At 54.2% G+C, this 22,052-nt stretch overlaps 5 protein-coding genes and 1 non-coding gene across 6 annotated transcripts; 3 read left to right on the top strand and 3 right to left on the bottom strand.

Moving 5' to 3' along the window:
- Nucleotides 1-180: 180 nt before the first annotated feature.
- On the top strand, nt 181-1,721 carry ASPACDRAFT_19815 (MFS transporter; the record flags this gene model as incomplete). Its single annotated transcript, XM_020198898.1, has 2 exons — nt 181-473; nt 524-1,721. 2 exons carry the CDS (start codon nt 181-183, stop codon nt 1,719-1,721), a joined length of 1,491 nt encoding a protein of 496 aa, XP_020061235.1.
- A 577-nt stretch (nt 1,722-2,298) lies between these two features.
- On the top strand, nt 2,299-2,370 carry ASPACDRAFT_t13. Its single transcript has one exon. It is a non-coding gene; the product is annotated as a tRNA-Glu (tRNA).
- Nucleotides 2,371-3,276: 906 nt separating this feature from the next.
- Nucleotides 3,277-5,335, bottom strand: ASPACDRAFT_49251 (uncharacterized protein; the record flags this gene model as incomplete). The annotated part of the gene is made up of 3 exons (XM_020202224.1): nt 3,277-4,595; nt 4,661-4,971; nt 5,028-5,335. The coding sequence occupies 3 exons, from the start codon at nt 5,333-5,335 to the stop codon at nt 3,277-3,279; spliced, it is 1,938 nt and encodes a 645-aa protein (XP_020061236.1).
- A 4,868-nt stretch (nt 5,336-10,203) lies between these two features.
- Nucleotides 10,204-12,199, bottom strand: ASPACDRAFT_21010 (uncharacterized protein; the record flags this gene model as incomplete). Its single annotated transcript, XM_020198992.1, has 2 exons — nt 10,204-12,024; nt 12,083-12,199. The coding sequence occupies 2 exons, from the start codon at nt 12,197-12,199 to the stop codon at nt 10,204-10,206; spliced, it is 1,938 nt and encodes a 645-aa protein (XP_020061237.1).
- A 2,309-nt stretch (nt 12,200-14,508) lies between these two features.
- ASPACDRAFT_56321 (uncharacterized protein) lies at nt 14,509-17,875 on the top strand (the record flags this gene model as incomplete). The annotated part of the gene is made up of 7 exons (XM_020203112.1): nt 14,509-14,609; nt 14,677-15,050; nt 15,116-15,319; nt 15,398-15,548; nt 15,676-16,064; nt 16,213-16,240; nt 16,504-17,875. 7 exons carry the CDS (start codon nt 14,509-14,511, stop codon nt 17,873-17,875), a joined length of 2,619 nt encoding a protein of 872 aa, XP_020061238.1.
- A 66-nt stretch (nt 17,876-17,941) lies between these two features.
- On the bottom strand, nt 17,942-20,346 carry ASPACDRAFT_38461 (putative C6 transcription factor; the record flags this gene model as incomplete). The annotated part of the gene is made up of 4 exons (XM_020200447.1): nt 17,942-19,144; nt 19,195-19,924; nt 20,016-20,141; nt 20,231-20,346. 4 exons carry the CDS (start codon nt 20,344-20,346, stop codon nt 17,942-17,944), a joined length of 2,175 nt encoding a protein of 724 aa, XP_020061239.1.
- Between the last annotated feature and the right edge of the window lie 1,706 nt (nt 20,347-22,052).

The raw sequence follows: 22,052 nt of genomic DNA on the forward strand, positions 1-22,052 counted from the left end.
AATGACGTTATGATTGGCTCATCGGACTATCCGAGTCGGACCTCCGACACTAAGAGGGTCGCCTCGGTCACTCGCCGTGCCGAGACCCGGTGGCAATCCCAATAAAGATTGAAGGCTTGCGTCTTCTAGAATGCGAGGGGAAGTCGTGAATTTGCTGCATACACAAATTCTTCAGGCAGCATGACGGTAGTGCCTGGAACGACGGTTTCGTCGACACCTCCATCTAATGATGTTGAGAAGGTTGCTAAGCCCGTATCCTCGCCCGATCCTAATCTGGTGCGATGGGAGGAAAATGACCCTGAAAATCCACAAAACTTCTCGACGGCGTATAAATGCTGGATCACCTTCCAATTAGGGGTGCTGGCCCTAAGTGCCAGTTTGGGATCGAGTATCATCTCCCCTGCGCAAACGGACCTAATTGAATATCTTGGGATCAGTAAAGAGGTCAGCATCCTGGCCACGTCTCTGTACATGTAAGATTCACTCGCTAGCATTTGAAAACAGTCCAATTGACGGAGGATAGTCTCGGGTTCGCCTTCGGTCCGCTTTGCTGGGCGCCGATTTCAGAGATCTGGGGTCGTCGCTGGTCGATGCTCCCCGCGGTATTCTGCATGGGTCTATTTAGCATCGGCACCGCGACCAGCAAGACCACTGCTTCCGTGCTCATCACGCGGTACTTCGCCGGGCTGTTTGGGTCTGCCCCCGTCAGCAACGTCTCCGCCGCCCTCGGGGATATTTTTCACATGAAAGCGCGGGGGATCGCCTCGACCTCGTATGCCATCTGCGTCGTTGGCGGACCCACGATGGGACCCATCATCGGGGCAGCATTGGTGTCGAACCCTTCTCTCGGCTGGCGCTGGACCGAATACATCGAAGCGATCTTTGTGTTCTTCGTATTCGCCGTCACCTTCCTCTGTTTGCCCGAGATGTACGGCCCCGTGCTCCTGCACAAGAAGGCCGTGCGCCTACGCAAAGAGACCGGCAATGCGGACCTCTACCACCCCCACGAGCATATGAAAATTGACGCCCACAGCATCGTGACGAAGCACTTCTCCCGGCCCTTGGTCATGCTTGTCACCGAGCCCATGGTCACCGTGATTGCCCTGTATGCCTCCTTCACCTACGCCCTCCTCTACCTCACCCTCGAAGTTTTCCCCATCGTCTTCGACGAACTCCGCCAGTGGAAACCCGTCGTCGCCACCCTCCCGTTCATCGCCCTCTTCGTCGGCGTCCTCCTGTCGTCCTCCTTCATCATCCTCGTCGGCCAACCGTACTACATCCGCAAATTCGACGAAGGCGGCGGCAAGCCCGTGCCCGAGGCTCGCCTCATGCCCATGGCCGTCGGCGGGTTCTTGTTCGCGGCGGGCCTGTTCTGGTTTGGCTGGACCGCCGCGCCCAAGTACCACTGGGCCCTGCCCTGCGTGGCGGCGGGCATGTTCGGCTGCGGGTTCTGCATCATCTTCGGCCAGTGCATCAACTTTCTGGTCGACACGTACGGGCCCTATGCCGCGTCCGCCACGGCGTCCAACACGTTCCTGCGGAGTGTGCTCGCGGCGGCGTTCCCGCTCTTCTCGCAGCCCATGTTCCACAATCTGGGCGTGGGCCCGGCCATGTCGATCCTAGGGGGTGTGGCGGCGGCGGCGATCCCGGTGCCGTTCCTGTTCATGGTGTACGGGAAGCGGTTGCGGGCTATGTCGAGGTTTGCGCCGTTCAAGGGGTGAGTCGGTGGATTGGTGGTATTGTTAAAGGGATTGACGAAGGTTTTGCATAAAAGGTGTTTAGTGGTGTTTGATGATGCATAGAATACGCATTTACATATATATACCACACACAGGCATATACGTATATATGAAACTAGATCACACATAATCGCATTATGCCTGGACCTGAAAAGAGCTTTACAGTGATCTTTTTCCAAAGAGGGGACCATGATATACGGTCATTTAATCATAGTCAGGAAGAAAGGGACTCGGCAGGATCATAGGTGGTTATAGCCATGTTCTACGAGTGCAACCTGCAAAAAGAAAAAAGGAAAAGATTGAACCCCTCCGCCCCATGAAAATCAGTAAAAAATATGGATCGTCCGCAGATAAAACACTTTGGCTGAACAGATCGGGTCAAAAACCTGAAATTGAATAGAGCTCCCTGTCCAGGAAAGGAGCTAGGGCACGTGCAGCAGGTTCTCTGAGCGCCCAGTGTGAAAAAAAAAAATTATGACAAAAACTAGTTATCCTACATTAATGGAGTCTTTTGTTTTTGGTTTATGTAACCACTTGCGAAACGATCTTTCACCCAACATCCGATATGGTGTAGTGGCTAACATCGCCGTCTCTCACACGGCAGCCGGGGGTTCGATTCCCCCTATCGGAGCTCATCTTTTTGTGTTTTTTTTTTGCTGTAGCTTCCTTCTTTCGAGTTCATCTTTCTCGTGCCACCTGATAAGATTGCTAGCGTATAGATATCATGTCATGATGAGTTAATTAGTTGGTTGTCCGGGATTCGGCCTGTGAGCTGTCACACGCAGCATCGACATCCGCGGCAGTCGATCCGAGCGGACTCCCACTCTGTATCTCTTCGGCAGCTTTGTAGCACCATCCATATATACAGATCGTATCTTTAATTGTTCCCCTCTTCTGTGACAACGGATCACTGCTAGACCTAAGTTTAAGCATTGGCAAAGTCTCAGAGGTAGGCTGCTGGAACATGTCTCTTGATTTCCTTGGTGGTTGGAACTAGCTTCGTTCCCGTATGTAAACAAGATGAAAAGGCCGTTGGAGCTACGTGACCAAATTACTTAGCAACGCTGACAATATATCAGGTGGATTGATTGATCCTGCTTCGGAGGTTGCGGATGCATCTTGAACGTTTGGTAAGGAATTGATCGGATGCTACTAAGTACTTTCAATGCGAGCGGCGGGAGGATGGGCAGGACGAAGAAGATTCTCCACTCATAATCAGAAGTGTCAACGTTCGGGGACAAACTAACTTTAGCTCGAGTTTGCATATCTCAGCGAGCTGTATAAGCGAAGAAAGGATAGTAATGTTCGGTAATGTTCCCACTGGATTAAACTAATATACGTAAACAGCTCCAATTTTCGTCCCAAAATCAACTACCCCAAGCAGGATGTCAAAAACCATAAAAGACATTATTATAACATAGGTAAGATCCTCCTCGATCGAACAACCCAGGAGGGAGGGGGTATAATCTTTGATCTCGCTCATCTGCGTTTCAACGGAGTTCGATTCACGCTGCCTGCATCGAAACCCAAACACAGTCTACTTCGCCTCCGCCACGTCAAGCTTCTCAACACTGTGCGCCGTGCTCAACGAGCTCGTGCGGTAGAAGTAGTCGTGCACGGAGCCGCCCAGCAACTCGTCCTCAATGAAGGCGTCCGCATCATCCTCCCGCTTGGTCTCCTCGCTCAGGCGCGCCATCTTGGTCTCCCACTCGGCGCGGTACTCGCGGATGCGCTGCTGGTAGTCCAGCTCCGGATCGTAGTACTTGCTGGCGCCCCGGAAGCGCTCCCACACGGACAAATGCTTCGGGTGCACGGCCACGCCGTGGTACTCGTGCTCACGGCCCTCCCGGATGTAGATCCAGCGGCGCTCCTGCTCCTTGAGGTCGAGGCCGGTGGTGTCGGGCAGGAACAGGTATGTCAGGGCCATACCAAGCAGCCCCCACCAGGGGACGAAGTAGAACTTGGTCTGGGTGTCGATGTAGTTGAAGAGGATGGCCGCCAGCAGCGCGCCGAGCTTGCCCGTCGCGGCGGAAATGCCGTGCGCGGTGGCCCGGATCGGGGTGGGGAAGACCTCACCAGCCACGAGGAAGGTCACACAGTTGGGGCCGAACTGGTTGAAGAAACTGGACAGGAAGTACATCGTCTGGAACGAGTGGATGTGTGCGGCCTCCGTGTAGTAGTCGTAGTTGAACGCAGGCACCACGAACATGATGAAACAGAGCAAGAAGCCCCAGATCTGCATCCATTTACGGCCGTAGAGCTTGTTGTCGACGAAGGCGATAGCGAAGTAATAACCAGCCAACGTGACGACAACGTCGATGAAACTCCACTGCCACGTGGTGAAGATTGACTTCGACTTCGGGCTGATAACGGCGATGAAGTCGCTGGAGAACAGCTTGGCGCCGTAGAAGAAGACGTCATTGGCGAACCAGCCGCCAGCCGTGGCAATGACTCGCGGAGTGAAGTGCTTGAAAGTCAAGCGGAGGGATTCGCTGTCGTAGCCAGTGACGGACACCTTGGCCGCCTTCTTGGTGGCTGCGAGCTGCTTGCTGGCGGCCTTCATGTGGTAGGCGCGGTAGTAAAGAAGCCAGAGAGTGCCAATCAACGGGATCACGAAAGAGATGCGGTAGGTCCATTGGGTAGCGGTCTGGTTAATGGGCTCCTCGCCGCTGCCGGCGTTGAAGATCAAAAGCAGGATCATGAGGAAGGCCTGGTTGAGAACCTGACCCCAACCTTGCATCGAGAAGCATGAGATCACTTTGGCACCGCGGTGAAGACGATCATCCCGGGTAGAGAGCTTGCCAGAGCCGACGGCATTTTCCATACTACTTGTGACAGTCATCGGGTACTCGCCACCTATCAGACAGCCAGTCAGTCATCGTATCACTGGGACAAAAAAAGGCAAGCAGGCATATACTCACCAACACCGATGCCGTAGATGAACAAAGACCACGCATAGCAGATGACCCAACCGTTCTGCGTGGTACCCCAAGCGCAAACCAGCATGACCAAGCCCAGAATCATAATCCAGGCATCTTGTAGCAAACCCCAACGACGGCCGATCCAATCGCCAATAATACCTACCAACACCTGTCCGATGATAATACCGACGATCTCGAGGTAGGATATAGCAGAGATCCAGTTCTTGGAGCAGATCTCGTATTTGCCCCAACAGGATTCGAAGGACTTGCCAAACAGGGTGGAGATGTTTCCGATGGAGAGCAAAACATAACTATGGCACATCAGAACAACGGTCACCTTGTAGAGAGTCAACCAGGATGGACTTACCCTTCCAGACCAATACCAGCACCTGGAATGACGGTGTCACGAAAGTAGTTCATCAGCGGCGACAAAGGATCAGCCTTGAACTGCTGCCAGAGAGCCGACCACTGACGGCTACTCTCTTTGGAGTCCACGGAGCGGACGAATTTGATCCGCTGTCCGAGAGGAAGATCAGCCCAGTAGACACCTGCTTGGGTGTAGCTATCATCGGGGCGAAGGAGTCGGTCGAAAGCCTCCTTCTCGCTGTGGCTCATCTCAGGGAACTCGTGCTTGGCGGCCATGTCGGGCTCGCGAGAAGCGTCAAAGTCTGCCATATCAAGTATGTCTTGACCAAAAAGTCCTCGAGGCTGTAGAGAGACAGATGATCCTACCCAAAAAAGGGGGGGAAGGAGGAGAACCGATGGGCTTAAATATGCATGAACGGCGAAAGCGTTGCATTATCATGCTATATGCATCGAGAACCATCAATATCAGACTCGTTCAGCACGTTCTAGCGGTGGAGATTGTGGTTGGCTAGAAGCAGTTGGTTTGGTCCACTAGCGGTGCTTTAGTCGGCCAGGCAGGGGCATCTCACCCCGGTCAAGCGAGACGAACTAGTGGACCTTCGGCCTCGGAGGGAAGCAACGTGACAGTTGGACCGGACCAGTGTGTCAGGTAATCTCGGTTCCCGAGGCTCGACGACCAACGAGTGTTTTCTGAATGCATGCGCGAGAGTCGGAAAGGCGGGCTGGCTGACAGTGGCCTCGGGGGCCTGGACAACCCATGCCGCTACTCGACGGCAGCTGTGCGGCAACATCTAGATTGCAGACATTGTTGTCTCCATTGCAAATGCCTTCACAATTATCACATCGCAACTAACCGCTTCAAATCGGAGAATAAGATGAAGGACCGGGTCGGACTGACTCATGACCGAGCACAGTAGGTTTAGCGAGAAGCAGAGACAAGAGAAGAAGGGGAGCAGACAAGCCTCCTTGGCCAGACTTGGCCCAACTTGGCCCAACTTGGCCCAACTTGGCTCCTGCGACACCCGGCATGGCAGCGGGCGTGGCACCACGTGCGAGGAGAGAGCTGTGACTTGCATCCACGGTCCTGCAGCACCAAAGCACCAAGTGGGCTGCAGTGTCTCGTGTCTCGTGTGTTGATGGGAGGTAGAATCAAAGAGGAGAAAGAGCGCACGTGCCCGGCCTGGGTGTTTTCTCTCGCCCATTGGCGGCGGTCCCGTGCACCCCCCTATCTCCGCCCTAGCCTATATCGAGCCTAGGCCTACGGAATTTAGTCTACGCCGCAAAAACAACTTCTGCGAGCAGAATAAACACAAGAATCATATTATCATATTTGAGCTCAACAACGCGAGTAGAAAAACAAAGCATAATAGCAGGACCTTCCGTCTCTGAGAACCTTGAAAGATCACGTGATCGATCAAGCTTTGGCTTACGGGGTCCCGAAACGAAATCGGTGGTTACAAAGGCTCTTTTAGAAAGTTACCACTGCGATAAAGGTAAGAGAATTTGGGGAGTAGAGGACGGTATTTCCGCGAGCCAGATTTCTGATTGTTTCGTTGACCACCGTTTTTCTGTGACCGTGCGGAAACTGGAGAAGTCTGATAGACATTTCGCTTTACTTCTGCTTGCTCGTCTCCTTCTATAGCTTGCTGCTCGCTATTCACGCGCCTGCTATGGAAGAGAAGGCATGTTAGCCTGATAGAGGTCTCAGAAGAGGAATCTCATACCAACTTACCCGGTCGAGGTCCTCCTGGTTGACTCATTTTGATCAACACCGCTGTAGGTGTTGACTGACGCATGCTGATCATAGCCCTGCATGCCCGCACTGAAATCGTCGAGCTGCTGAGTAGAGGCAGCTGGAGTCGATGGCCCGCTATGCTCATCTATACCCAGAGATCCGTCCGCGTTCGCCATATTGAACTGCAGCCAAGGAGCACCATTATATTGAGCCACAGTAGGCCCATATGTCCCCTGCTCTGCGTTCGGAAAAGTATTGAACTGCAGCCAAGAAGCATCAATATATTGAGCCACAGTAGGCCCATATGTCTCCTGCTCTGCGTTCGGAAAAGTATTGAATGCAGCCACGTTAAAATTCTCTGGTCTCCTAGGCACACCGTCCCTGCCTCCAAACTCATCATTAGCCGTCAACAAACTTCTACAGTACACCATCAATTTTCGTTCCTCCTCTGATCGCCAGCCCTGAAAGCCCATCAAGAGAATATCTATCTCCGGTCTAAAAAGGTACTGTTTGGATTGTTGCTCGAGCATCACCAGACTCTTTCCATCCGGCGGCGAGTGGTAAAACGGCGATCAAAGATAATCAAGCCAATCTTTCCAAAAGAATGAATTCACATGGATTGTGATAAGTGACAAGGCCCATTTAGCCCATAGATAGAAAAACAATCCTTCAGCTTCAGCTCCGGGCCCTGGAACATGCCATTTTGCCGTTGTTCCTTTTTCCAAACGTCTTCCAAGCTTGCCTGCCCGTATGCCCTTCCTCTGGATTTCCTCATAACTGATCTTTCCTTGGGTTTCCTGCTGTGCACGCCTCATCCGTCGTCCATGGCAGCCGCAGTTCTCTTGCCCCTTTTCATCATCTGGACCGATTGTTCCAGGCCAGACAGTCCACCAGAGGAGCCGACCGGGTCCTTTTCTCCATAATTCCCGCTCCTATGTTTTTGACACATTCCCTCACCATCGAGCCACTGGCTCTCGGTTGCGAGAATGGACCTCAGGTTGCTGCTGAAGTTTGTGCAAACCTGGATGCTCGGAAAGAATTTAGGGCTCGGGGGGTGGGGGGAAGGGGGAAGGGGGAAGGGGAAGGGGGAGAGGTTTGCTGCTGGGGAGTGCTTCCAACTCACGAGTCCAATCCATCATCTTGTGAGATCCACGGCGTACTGAAGCCAAGGCTCTGATTATTCTGGAGTTGCCAACCAGGTTCGAGTGCATTACACATTTCCTGATCGCTGAGTACAGGAGCATGTTCCGAAGGCCTTCCAAAATCCATTACGGAGAGATGTTTCGCCCAGCGGGAAAGATAAAAGATAAGTGACTCACTAACGGCGGAGAATCACTTTTAAACCAAGGTTGAGTTGAAAAAGTCAAGTCAGGCAGTAGGTTGCAAAGTAGGACTGACAGCGAGCAGAGATCAGCGATAGCAGAGTCGGTATTTCTACCTCGTGAACGCGTGGAACTCTCCAAGACGCGACGGGTCGCGTTGTGCGGGGTTCATCCTAGAATCAGTGCGAAAGGGAAAGAAATTACCGGCTCCGGCTTTCCTGCATAGATGATGCAGGGTGAAAAGACAGCCTGGACCAATCTTCGTGAGGAGAATTGCGGTGCACAGAAAATTACCTACCAGGTACTAGGGTAGTAGTATACCTAGTAGGCAGGTGAGGTACTACCAGGTATTGTAACTGTATGGTACGGACCACAGAGCATGACCAATAGCACTGCCAACATATGTCAATTAGTCTACCAGCAGGACTGTAAGATTTCCGGGGTAGCACTGTACACTACTATACGCCCCAGTCAGATCATTCGGTGTTTGGCTCTCTCTTCCCTCTCACTGGATCAACGACTTTTCCCCCATTGTCCTCCTTCTTCCCCAATGACTCACTTCATCCAGCTTGACAGCGCATCTGTTGGCATGAACATCTTTTCAATTGACAAATGATCACTTCGAGAAATCCCCATGACGTCTGAGGGGGCTGAGAAACAGGGTGCGCGTCCGCCTCAAGAGACACTTTTGCACAGGACGAAAAATGCCGCATAGAAGAGAATGTGCCTTTCAAGACTTGGAAGCCCATCCCAGCTGCTGCAATACCTTTCCCCTATTCCACAAAATCAAGTCCCAGATGCTTATAAGTAAGACAGAAAATCCCCCCAGCCTGAGAGATCTGCCTCATAAACGCAGTTGTCGATCCGGTAAAAGCATTGAGCCTACTCCAGCCCGCCAGCCAATCGCCCACGGACTCCTTCTGTGTCTTATTTTGATTTTTGCCCATCATCATCATCATCATCGTCATCATCATCATCAGACAAGGATCTCGAACCATAATACTTTTATTCCTCTTAACAGTAAGTTCTCGTCATATGCCGAGCCACACCTCACCGAAACCAAGTCTGACCAGACCAGACCCGAACATCCACCCCCCACGAGGTCGAATTCCCCTTTTATCTCTGGGAGAAGATGCAGCGCGAATCCCCTCCTCGTCTCTTCGCGAACGAACCGCACTGCTGCGGATCCCCCATGCTCCGCCACCAGACCCAAAAAATTAACAATGGCAACCTGCACCGGCCCTACTACAAGTGCCGCGATTGCAAAAAATTTGTGTTTGATGATTGGGAGGGCATCCGGGCAGGGAACCCGGAATGTGCCTGCATGCCCCCGAAAATCTCCCGGGGACAGATAGAGCAAGGCATTGCTTACGTCTTCCGCTGTGCGAGGCGCGAATGTGATTTCAAAGAGGTAATGCGAGGATGATGCCGGGGCGGCGGAAGTGATGGGTTCTGTGGTGTTACTGGAAGCTGATGCCGATCACATGGGGCTTTTTGGAGGAAGGGCCCATTGGCTTCAGAAGTGTCAAGTAGATTGGACTCAAGGAGGAACCAACTCGTAGGAAGAGCGGAAGGACTGCCTTTCTGGGGGGGGGGGGGAGGGGGGGGCCTGGAAATGTTGAAATTGAGATGGCTTGCACTTTGATTTATACACGAGATTCAGTAGGCTGAGACGGTATTGTCATCTCCCGGCCGGCCTAGTGCTGGGAACACAGGCCATCCGGCGAGAAGACTATGTAACTTACGGGCTAACATCGAAATCAGCTAAGGGAAACCGTAACAAATATGTTATCTGGTTTTATAGCTCTGTATTGCTCTGTATAGGTATATGTATCTCTATGTTATAAGTTTTCTGATCCTGGACTACAAAAGCCGCTTCCAGTAGAGGGTTGAAATGTCAATGGAGAATCAAAGATCATGACTAAGGTTCCCCAGGGTTGATTTATCAATGAAGTCTTACTTTTCACGGCTAAGTCGAGCGTTTGTGCAGATACCTGAAACGTGACGGATACAAAATCTCTCAATGCTCTACCGACTCCACGCTCAAACGACAGCAAGATATCATTATAAACAGTTATGAATGACAGTGTAGGAAGTGCCGTACACCCGACAGTCCCTCGTCATACCGCCGGGCTATGCAACGGAGAAGAGGCCAGCCGCAGATACCGGTGTGGCCGCCACTTGAACCTCCGCGTCCACCAGAAGATCAGAATCGTCCCGAAGCAAGCGAGCAGAATCATGCCGATGACCACATCGTTGATGGCTCGCAACAGATCGTCTGCATCGGAGACGTGCTCGGGCTCCTCATGAGCCATCTCTTCGTCCACGACAATGGTCTCAACCAGCGGGGCCGGGTCCACCACAATCTCCTCGACAGCAGGCTCGACAGCCACCAGCGAAGCGGGATCATCAGGAAAGAGGAGCAGCTGCTCCCCATCCTCGGATGCGTACTTCAGAGCTCCTTCGATCTCGGAGCGGATGATCCTCGACCAGCCAAGGGAGTTCCCCTTGCGATCGAGCGCTTCGGCAGAGACAAAGTCCCAGTAGCCCGGGGTGACGAAGACCGACTCAAAGTCGTGCTTCGTCACGTTGCCGATCAGATAAGGGACGGAGGTCTCGTCCGCTTGTGAATAAAAGTTCCAAACGGCGACCTCCGTGGCACCGTTCCAGCTGACGTGGACGACGGTGGTCAGCTCGGGGTTCGACGTGGCTGCGCCTGCGGCGGACGGATGCGCCTGGCTGGGTTTGCTGGCGTAGACGGACGCGGCCAGAGCGGGCGGCTGCTGGGGGTGGCCGACGAACGGGAACTTGTACGACCGGTAGCTGTTGAAGCGCGGGGAGAGGAACTTGGCTTCCATGAGCGCGGTGCCATCCGGGGCGTGCTCGCTGTGGTAGCCCTGCGCGCTCCAGCCCATGAAGACGTTGCCTCCCTCGAGTCGCTGAAGGTTGCCGCGCATGCGACTCAGGCTACCGTCCGGACGGGTGTAGCGGTTCCGCAGCGTCGCGGTCATTCGAACGGTGTCTAGCTCGACGATCATGCCAGAGGACACGTCCTCTTGGTTGGTGAAGTCGTCGGAGGCGTTGTTGAGGAACGACAACACGGTGTGCGTCTCGTTGGCGGAGACGAATCGCGCGTTGTGTTGCTTGGAGAAGGTGAAATCCATCGCGAAGTTGGTGTATTTCCCGCCCAGGCGCCAGATGATGTGCCCGTCTTGCCCGGAGATCAGATAGATGGTGCTGGTGTAGCGAGCCGACAGGAGGTAGTCGCCGTACACGTTCTTGTCCGCCGCATTCACATGGATGTAGTCCAGACCTCCTCCCCCTTCGGGCGGCGACCACGGCATCACATGGTCCGACTCGTGGAGGGGGATCTTGTCGCGAGAGTCCCAGTCGAAGAGCACCGCGCTGGTGGCCAGGTCGATCTCCACAAACCCCCCCGAAGCCACTCGGCTCGATTCCGCCGGCCGGCCCAACTCCGCCAGGGACTGGTCCTGAATCCGGATCGAGGCCGCCAACGCCGTCTTCCCGCCCGGAAGAACATTGAACTCGTGCAGATCCCACCGCTCTAGGTCGTTCGTGATGGGGATGGTGTTCTCCACCAAGTATTTGTCGTTGAGTATGTACGCGGCACCTTTGGCCAACGGCGTGCCGTCATTGATGTAGTTGTTTTGGAGAATGAATGAGAGATGGGTGGCACCATCGGCGATGTGGTTCGTAGGCTTGAAGTCGAAGACATTGCGGTTGTTGTGGAGACAAGATCCGGTCCAGACCAGCTTGCCGTCCTGATCGTAGATGTGAGGTCCCACTTGACAGGGATTGTATTTCTTGTTGTAAGGGTCGGCGTCCAGGTGACTGTACGGCGCAACGAACCAGTATCCGGGGCTTACGCGACTGCGATCGTGGTAGGTTATATTGTATTTGATTGCCTTGACATTTGGCATCTGCGAGCGAGACGGTCAGTCTGGGGTCCGGGGGGGCATTGATATACTGGGGACGTACAGTGACAAACGAGAGGAGGTCATCATCGCGAGTGACGTCAAACGTGTCCGCAGCTTGCGTAGAAGGAAGCACGGAAGGAAGCAGGAGCAGAAAAGAGGATAAAGAAAGTGAGCGCATTGTGTTCGCGACGAATGAAAAGTCTATATATAGCGAGTGTGAGGCTTAAAGAAAGATCGACAGTTGCATGATGGGGTCAGCAGAGCATGGCTTGACAATGGCTACATGCAAAGCGAATTGCAAAGGCAAAGAGGGTATGAGGAAGACATGAAGCAAGGACAGAAGCGAAGCTTTAAAAACAAAAAACGACGATCAGACGACAAAATCAGGAACAAGATAAAAGGGATAAAAATTGGGAATTGGAGGCGAGGGCAGCCAAAGAGAAGAGGCAAAAGGGTCCCCACCACGTGGAACCACGGGTATCGCAGCGAGGGTTTATCGGCTTCTAGCCTTGGGGTGGCCCCACTGCCTCCCCATCAACTGGGAGTCCTAAGCGACGGAGGCGTTCGTGTTCGTGACAAACGGGCAAAGCGGCCCGACACTAAGGGATCAGCGGAGACCTCCAATTGGTGAGGCCGTAACCTGTCTTCTCAGCCGCGATACAACGCCTCGATAGTTGACTCGATGATTCGACCCGTCAGGTATAAGAATAGTGTCAATCGGAGGCTGAAGTGTTGCGCAGGAGTCATATGCTCCTTATACCCCGTAAGGTTACGAGGAGACCAATCCTGAAACGAGCTGTGAAACTGACGTCTCTTTAGCATGGACATCTCTCCCAGTTGATATCAGCCGCCTGCTCTATCACACTGGGACATGCAAATCGTGTCGCTGTATCTTGTTGCAGGCGAGTGGTTAACGGTAGGTTTCACTTTGTTGTCGACAATCATACTGTCTTGGTTGATTACAGACACAATCGACCTGGCCATCCGAGACATAGATCTTCATTAACAAGTGCCTCGTTCCGAAAACTCGGTGTCTCGATTCTGGAGTGGCTCAGTAGGCTATGTGGCGTATAACTAGCGATGCATCTCGGCTTCATCTCCTGAGAAGTAAGCCCAGAGTCTTGAAGCCCCCACAAGGATACGTACGCCTTCTTTCTTGACCAGGGGAACTGGTCGCTAAAGATGACTTTGTTAATTCGGCGCCCCACAAATAAACTTTGGGTAGTATGCAAGCAACAGCTGTCAGTGTAGCAGTGAAACTTGTGCAGTTACTGACCATTGCATAGAGGACAAGCATGTTCCAAAGCTCGATGAGCAAGAAGCCTCCTGACAGCATTTGATCTGGGGTTTGTGAGACTCAATGAGACCACGGTTGAGAGCAGGTTCAGGATGAGTCACATGATCTTTATGGGAAGCAACCGCAAATCATTGTGCTCCGGCACATCTCACACTGCACCTCAAGCAATTCAAGCAATCTGATTTGCAGCAGGACAGGTCCCCATGAAAGTTGTTTCTGCACAGGAGCCGAATTGAATGCAGCACGAGATAAAATGCAGACCAGGAGAACCACGGAAGAATGAAGGTCCGAGGACCGGGTATTTGTGATAGACACCTTTTCTTTCAGGCTTACATCCTCGGCTGCAGATCCCGGTCTGGGCTCCTGCAACAGGTCATCATCAATGCCGATCACCTCAAGAGATTGAAGCAGGGAGAGAAGAAAGTGGAGCCAAGCCTCTAACACCGGCCATTACCCGTGCAGACTCTGAGAGCTGTCACGGTAATAGAGATCCGTGAAATTGAATGGATCGATTGTATCGCACGCATTGAAGACATCCGAGTACGCTGTAGACTGTAGACGGTCAAACGGAGGTATTTATCTTCTATCAGACCTTCGGATGCATCTACTTGCATCTACTAGCATCTGGCTCCACACAAACTACTGCGACACTAGCGCAGGGGCATGTCGAAATGACTCCCCAATTCGCTGCATAATAACACCGCAAGGCCGCCATAGACTATTGACAACAGCCGGTGATCCATTCCCACCGGCGTTATCGCATGGAGAAAAGCAGCGCTGCAAACATCGCCGCCGCCGATCGCGATCATGCAAGGGTCATCGGCATTGGCCGACCCGAGGATGTGAGTGGCTGCATTTCCCCCTCCCCACTTTGAAATATCCCAAGTCTGATCTCATTTGTTGATGATCGGCTCTTAGCAGCATGACCGAATGACACTATCTGCTTAATGACATGTTGATCGTCGACAAAAGGCTGGACGGTCCACCGAGAGCAGTCAGGGTCTTGCCCGCATAAGTATGCGCAATGATCCACCTCATCCTCCCGTCGGCATCGGGCACGGCATCGGATTCAAAATGCTCCCCTTCGGAATTGTAGGATCGAGCAGCGATATATGATCTCTTAAATGATGCTTCCTCAACCAAATCCCACAGAAGTCCAAGACAGTCTCGCAAAAGGGCCGACAAAAACCATGGACCACGACTCCACCCCCGAACCCAAGCACCGCATGGACGGCGGCCTGACCGCATGGCTTCAAGTCCTGGGCAGCTGGCTGATCTTCGCAAACACCTGGTCCGTCATCTCGTCTTCACATTGTTTCCGTGCCAAACTTACCAGCAAGTAATCCGCTCAAAACCAGGGGTCTCACCAGTTCCTACGGCGTCTTCGAAACCCACTACACCACCGTCCTCCTGGCCGACTACACCCCGTCGGCGATCGCCTGGATCGGCTCGGTGCAGCTCTTCCTCATGATGGCGATCGGGCTGCCCGTCGGCTCGATCATGGACCGGGGCCATCTGCGACTGCTGGTGGTCGCTGGCAGCGCCCTGCAGGTGTTGGGCATGCTGATGGTCTCGCTGTGCACCGCGTACTGGCAGGTGTTCCTGGCGCAGGGGATCTGCGTGGGGATCGGGAGCGGGATGCTGGTCGTGCCCTCGGTGGCGGTGCTGCCGCTGTACTTCTCGGCGAAGCGCATGCTGGCGACGGGGATTGCGGCCACGGGGAGTAGTTTAGGTACGCCTCAACGTTCCCTCTCTGTGCAAGTTCACCACCTGAGGCTGAGGCTGAGCCCCATGCAGCGGGAATCATCTACTCAATCATGCTCCGCCGACTGATCGTCAGCATCGGGTTTCCCTGGGCCGTGCGCGTGCTCGCCTTCATCATGCTCGTTGGCTCCATCACCTGCGCCGCGGTGATGCGCCTCCGTCCCGGCCATGCTAAGCGCGCGCCCCTGCAGTGGAGAAAATTCATCTCCGATTCGTGCCTTGTATCTTTCACCGCCGGTATGCCCTTCAGCCCATACCAAATCCCCCCGCCATCATTCACCCCATGATTCTAACCAAAAGCAACAGCATTCACAGCAATGATGGCCTCAGTCTACATCCCCTTCTTCTACGTGGAAGACTACGCCCTCGACCTCTCCATCGACCCAGACACATCCTTCTACCTGCTCAGCATCATGAACGCAACCAGCTTATTTGGCCGCATCGGCTCGAACTGGTTAGCTGATCGGTTAGTAGCCCGGCCCTTACCCTTCCCTTCCCTTCCCTTAGTCTTCCTTAGCCTTCCTTACCCCCAACTTTACCCCCCTCCCCCTCCCCTTTTCCACACCATCAACCCAAACTAACATAATCAAAAGATGGGGCGGCCTCCCCCTCGCCCTGCCCGGTTGCCTAGCCACGTCCCTAATCCTCTTCTTCTGGCGCTTCGCCACCACCCTGCCCGCCCTGGTGGTCATCGTCGCGATCTACGGCCTCGTGTCGGGGAGTATCGTGTCCCTACCGCCGGCGATCATCGCCAATTTGCCGGGGGAGGTGTCGGAGGTGGGCGCACGGATCGGGGTGGCGTACACGGTTGCGGCGGTGGGGGCGTTGGTTGGGAATCCGATCGCGGGGGCGGCGAGACAAATCGGGAAGGGGGTCCCCGTACAAGTCGAGTATCAGGGGACGTGGGTGTTTGGGGCGGCGGTGATGGCGGTGGCGGCGGGGTTGGTGGGGTGGACTTTGTGGTTGAGGGGGGGTTTTGGAAGTAAGTAAAAGTAGGTTGGTTGTGGTTTGGGGGGTGGATGTAGGTAGGTATATTGGATATATGATTTTCAGGGGATTATGTGCTATTGCTGAGATCAATGGAAGGGCATGGCTTGAACATACCTCTACTACTGACAACGTCAACTTAGATAAAATACCTATTTGGATCGAGTTGCAGTATGTTGAAGATCAAGCATGGTTGGGAATAGTGTTTGAGATCAGACCAAGCCTCGGACCCATCCGACCACCGACGACCAAGCAGCGGAGCCAAGCACCGCAACATCGGAAGCATCCGACAGACCCCCACATCCCCATACCATACCTAGACACAACTTGAAACATTCTGTAACCGTCAACCACTAGGTACAGTACAAAACCCATCCTCTCCCCCAGATCTAATTAAACCATACTTTGACCACCACAATCCAATCCCACACCAGTATCATTACCACTACCACAACCACAACCACAAACACAACAACAACCCACCACATCTCAAAGTCTACATACAGTACACACAACAAAAAAAATGCTAAAATCAACCCTCCGCCACCTCCCCAAACCCCCCTCCCAAAATTCAACAAAAGGCGACTCACCACAACCGCCCCTCTTGCCACCCCCAAAACAAATCCCCAACGCTCCCTCCCAGCATCCTACTACCGCGGCGGCACCAGCCGCGCCGTCTTCTTCAACGCGACGGACCTGCCCGCCGACGCCTCCACCCACCCCGCCATCTACCGCGCCGTGCTGGGCAGCCCCGACGCCGCGCACCGGCGCCAACTCGACGGGATGGGCGGGGGCATCAGCAGCCTATCCAAGATCTGCATCATCCGGGCCGGATCCTCGCACCCGGCCGCGGACGTGGATTACACGTTCGTGTCGGTCGGGGTGGTCGACGACAAGGTCGATCTGACGAGTAACTGCGGGAATATGAGTGCGGCGGTGGGGCCGTTCGCCGTGGATGCGGGGTTGGTGCGGGCGCCGCGGGTGAATGGGGATCAGGAGGTGACGGTGCGGATCCATAATACCAACACGGGGAAGATTATTCATTCTACCTTCCCGGTGGTGGAGAGTGCATCGGGGTCGGAAAAGGGGGAAGGGCCGGCGTATGAGGCGGCGACGAGTGGGGATTTCGCCATCGATGGGGTGGTGGGCACGGCGGCGCGGGTGCAGCTCGATTTCGTGGATCCCGCCGGTTCGGTCACGGGCCAGTTGCTCCCGACGGGGAATGTGGTGGATGTGTTTGAGGTCGAGGGGGAAGTGGAGGCGACGTGTATCGATGTCGCCAACCCGTGTGTCTTTGTCTCCGCGGCGAAGCTCGGGGTCCAGAGCAACCTGACGCCGGAGGAGTTGACGGCCGACGTGGGGTTGTTGGAGAAATTGGATCGCATCCGGAGGTTGGCCGGCGTGAAGATGGGGATCGCAGCATCGCCTGAGGAAGTGCCCGGAAGCATTCCCAAGATCGCTCTGGTCGCTGCCCCCGGGGAGGATGCGCGCTCGGTCGCCAAGGGTCAGACGCCGCAGAAGGTCGATCTGGTGGCCAGAGCGCTCTCCGTGGGCCAGCCCCATAAGGCACTGCCCATCACGGTGGCCTTGTCCCTGGCAACCGCGGCGAGGGTGGAAGGGAGCACCGTGTCGCAGGTTGTGCAACGGGGACAGACGGTCAATGCTGCCGGGATCACTATTGGACATGCCAGTGGAAACATGTTGGTGGGGGCTGAGTTCGCCGAGGATGGCAGTCTGCAATCTGGTCGCGTGTTTTCAACCGCGCGGAGGCTGTTTGAGGGAAGAGTGTTCTGGAAAGATGAGTAACAAGTATGCTGCGGACCTCATATTGTGTACATAGTATCAGTCGTGGAGAATCACATGAGGCGGTTCTCAGAAGCAATCCTTCATCACGCTCGACAGCTCGCCCCCGTAGTCAACCATATACTGTCCACTTCTCTCCCATACGTCGGTCTCCTGATGCGGCGGCAGCGCCCCCATCCCCATGATCTGTGTTTCCAAACTTCCAACCGCCTCAAACCACTCCATCAACTCTCTCGTCATCTGCACCCCATCCACCGGCGTGAGACTCTGGATACTGCCCTTTGACTGCATTGAAGGCTCAACCCCGCCACTCGCTTGCTCTATTTCATGCTCCCTTGCAGAGTTAAGCACATTTGCACCTTGAGGCCCAGCTTCCGCTGCCTCAGGCTGCCGACGCATAACCTGCGGCCCCAACTTCCTCAAGCTCCGAATCGACTTCCACAGTCGGAGTGAGATATAGGACTTCGTCGAGAAGCCTTTGATAAGTTCCAGCGCCATGTAGAATTCCTCACGACAGGCGCTACTGAACTGTGACGGGGCTTGCGCGACAGCCAGAAACAGCACCGCGACAGCCGAAACGAGGAACCAGTTGAAGGTCACCTGCTGAAGACGGTAGATATCTGTTGTCTCGTTGAGTCGCGTGATGAATCGGATTGTCTCCCTGGCCAGATCGACGACCATCTGCGACTCAGCCGGGTACCGCACGATATGCGCGGCAGAGTGAAGCACGGGCCGATGGATGAGCATGCGAAGCTGGTTGGAGCGAAGGTAAAGCAGCGCACGCAGGCGATGCAGACTGCGCGGTGGTTTAGGCTCGGTCTTCGAGGCCGACAACGGCGGCTGCTCCAGACGCAGGATCTCCGGGATGTTCATCACCCACTGCTGGACCTGCCAGTCCAGATAATTCATCTCTTCCTTCTTGATCTCGTTTGTATTGTTGAAGGCCGAGATAAACTTCCACACCTTGGCCGCAATGCGGCTGTACCGGATCATGACCCGGAGGTAGGGAGTCTTCTCCTCCGGTTCCGGTAGCCAGGGATCGATGTCGCTATCCTCGAGAGAGAACGGCATGCCTGTCCCAAAGCTCCACCGGATGTCAAGGATGTAGATCGACCAGAACAGCCGGAGAGCGCGATCCCGTCCTGCGGCGACAATGGCCGGCTGGCCAAGCGTTTCCCGTCGGTGCAGCCCCCTTTCCAGGCACATGCGCTCCACGATGCCAGCGATGCGCCAGGCCAGGATTTCCTCGTCGATCTGAAAGTAGAAAATTGCCTGGAGCGTTTGTCAGCCATACATCAGCCCCCAGCTCCAAGTTCACTCACAACCAGCGTCAACAAGATGATACTCTTAATCTCCGACGGTCCCCACACGCAATTATCAGCCACCTCACGCACACTCTCAAACAGCCGCATTGCCAGCTCGCTGCTCCCCGCCGCCTCAGCCGTCAGCGCACACGCAAAGACCAACCGCAGAATCTGGACGTCATCTGCGTGTACTGCCGCCCGAAAACCCCCAGGGCGCGCCGCCGTCGACCCATACACCACCTCGACCTGATCCAGCAAGTCCTGCAAATCCAAGACGGGATACATCATCCCCATCTCCTCCTCATACACGCGACACAACCGCATCGCCTCCGCCTTATCCAACGACCACAGCGGATCCCCCTCGGGCCGCGCCGCACCCAGCAACGCCGCCGGCCCAGGCGAATCCGGCGGCAGCGGCGAAGGCGGGTGGTTAGCATCAGCATCGGCATCGCCCTCCGCGGCACCATCCGTCTGCTCGACGATCCCCTGGCGGAGGAGATTCGACTTGGCGAGATGCAAGCTGAAGGCGGATGTCGTTGGGCCCTGGAACGCAGTCTCCCTGACCGTGGACCGGCGGCGACGAAACGGTCGCTGGCTGCCCGCCGCCCCCGCCGCCGCGGCGTCCGACCGCGCCGCGATGGCGGTGGCAGTGATGCTGTGCTGCGTTAAGGTCGTGAAAGCTGCGGAGAGGGTCTTGATTTGTTCCTGCATGGCAGACATCTGATTACAGAGTTGCTCGAGGTAGACCCTAGGCGTGTTATCAGCATGGGTGAATCTTTCACTCACACGTATGGGGCGTGTGGCTGTGTGTGGGTGGGTGTGTAGGCGCGAAAACGTACTGTTGATCCGACTCGCCATCGGTGTGACGAGGGGGCTTGTCGTAGATACAGTCGATGCGTTGTCGGCCGCATCGCTGACAAGGCGTCTCGCCATTGCACTTGATCTTACGGCGCTTGCATTCGTTGCTTGGTGGTATGTTAGTCTTGACCTTGACCCAATTGTACAGTACCTGGGGAAAAGAAGGGGAGGGAGGAGGGAGGGGAAATGCACCTACCAAGCCTTGGCGATGTACTTTCGTCGTCGTTTGCGTGGGTTGGCCCCGTCAGAGTCATCCCGGTGTGCTGCTTGGGGCGAGAAGTCCCATGTTGTTAGAGTGGCAGTAGCGTCCATGATGGGGTGTGGAAGTGACTGCGCGCGAGAAGTCGAGTGCGGAGAAGACGGAGGAGGATGGACGAGACGGTAAACAGACGATGCTAGGTAGTGCTCCGACCGGGCGTAGCGCGGGGAAAGACAAACGCGGTGGCGGTCAGAAGGACGGAAGGCCCCGTGCGGGGGATTCCGCACCCGAGGCTTACCGCCCACTCCCTTACTACTGGAATTTAAACTGTCTAATAATAGCTAAAACCTACAATACCTTTTTTTTTGTTTAAAAAAAATCCGTTATTCTATAAAGCCCATGCCTGGACCATGAAACCGCCTTTTCAGATGTTCATCATTGGTCATTCTTTGACGCCCTGAAGATCCTCAGCTCGATATCCAATTTGGAACAGCAAAAGGAAAATAATGGCAGTGAAGAGTCAAGAAAGAAGACAAATATTAGCCTGGTTGTCCCTGCTCCTGACCCTTCTCTCCAAGGGAGTTTCAGCTTCTCATCCTAGGCTCTGAATTAATCCTGCGAGGCCTCTAGCTCCCGGTCTCTCAAGTCAGGCAACACAGTAGAAGGGCGACACTCGACCTCCTTAATCACTTTTTCATATGCCGAATTCGAGACCCCTTGACAAATCTTGCCGCTGCCAGCCAAGTCATCAAGTGCTTTTGCGTCCGGGACCTCGTGTCAATTGTCCTCGAATACGGTGTGCGAGTTATCTTCTGAGGTGCGATCTTCGCAGTCCTCCACGACCAGTTATCTGATACCTGCCAGCCAAGCTCCATAAGTGACGTCAACTCATGCTGGTCTCTACAGTATATGGCAGCCTTGGAGGAGGTGGCTTTGGTATAACCGCCGGGAAGGGTGACTATGACGTCTAGCAGAGTATCACTGCACTAGAGCTCTGTAGCCACGGGAAAATAAAACTCATAAAATATGGTGAAGGCGAGTAAGTGATTGCCAGTGACATGTCGGTACTTGTGAAAATCAGTCCCAAACTATATTGATGTCTTGCACTTTCTGGATAGATCGGTGTATTGCACATAGTATATGAACTCTTCAGGCAACTTCCGAGCAAGTATCTTTGAGAACCAACGCTGAATCTATCGATAGAGCCTCTCTCAACCTTACAGTTCTTCTTTTTTCCGGCAGGATATCGTATCTCTACTAAATGAGTGTAAATCAAGCCTGAACATGCGGTGCAAACTCAATCGCTGCTCTGGAAATTCCCAATGCCCGGAGCCAACATCGCAAAGAAAAAAAAGAAACCAAGTTATCAGCCTTGATCTAGTGCGAGTAATTACCGCCTATGATCTGAACTCCGTTCTGTCACCAGACCATATCAGTACTGAGCCTGAGCGGGTAAAAGAGGGGTAAACATCCAACTACAACGATAATGTGGAGGGAAACTATACAGGGGATCTAGAAAGGAAGTGGCATCGTGCTCGCCGTACTTTTTGTTAGTGCTTACCCCCTGCGGTTGGCGCCTACTTAGCTAGTCCGATGGCAAGGCGTTAATGCAACCCTTTGCATTTTGTTGACCTATGGAGTCACAAAGAGGCTTCTGGTGAGCAACCAATAGCGGTAATGTGTATGTTGGCCAGAGAACAACATGACAAATAGGTGTAGCGGGGCTCCTTTGTAGAGCTTGGATGCTACGCGGAAGCACTGCTATAAATATCTGGGCTTGAGGGGGCTACGAGAAACACGCCCTGGTGGCTGTCAGTTG

This window comes from Aspergillus aculeatus (assembly GCF_001890905.1).
Source record: "Aspergillus aculeatus ATCC 16872 unplaced genomic scaffold ASPACscaffold_1, whole genome shotgun sequence".
Lineage (NCBI taxonomy): Eukaryota > Fungi > Ascomycota > Eurotiomycetes > Eurotiales > Aspergillaceae > Aspergillus > Aspergillus aculeatus.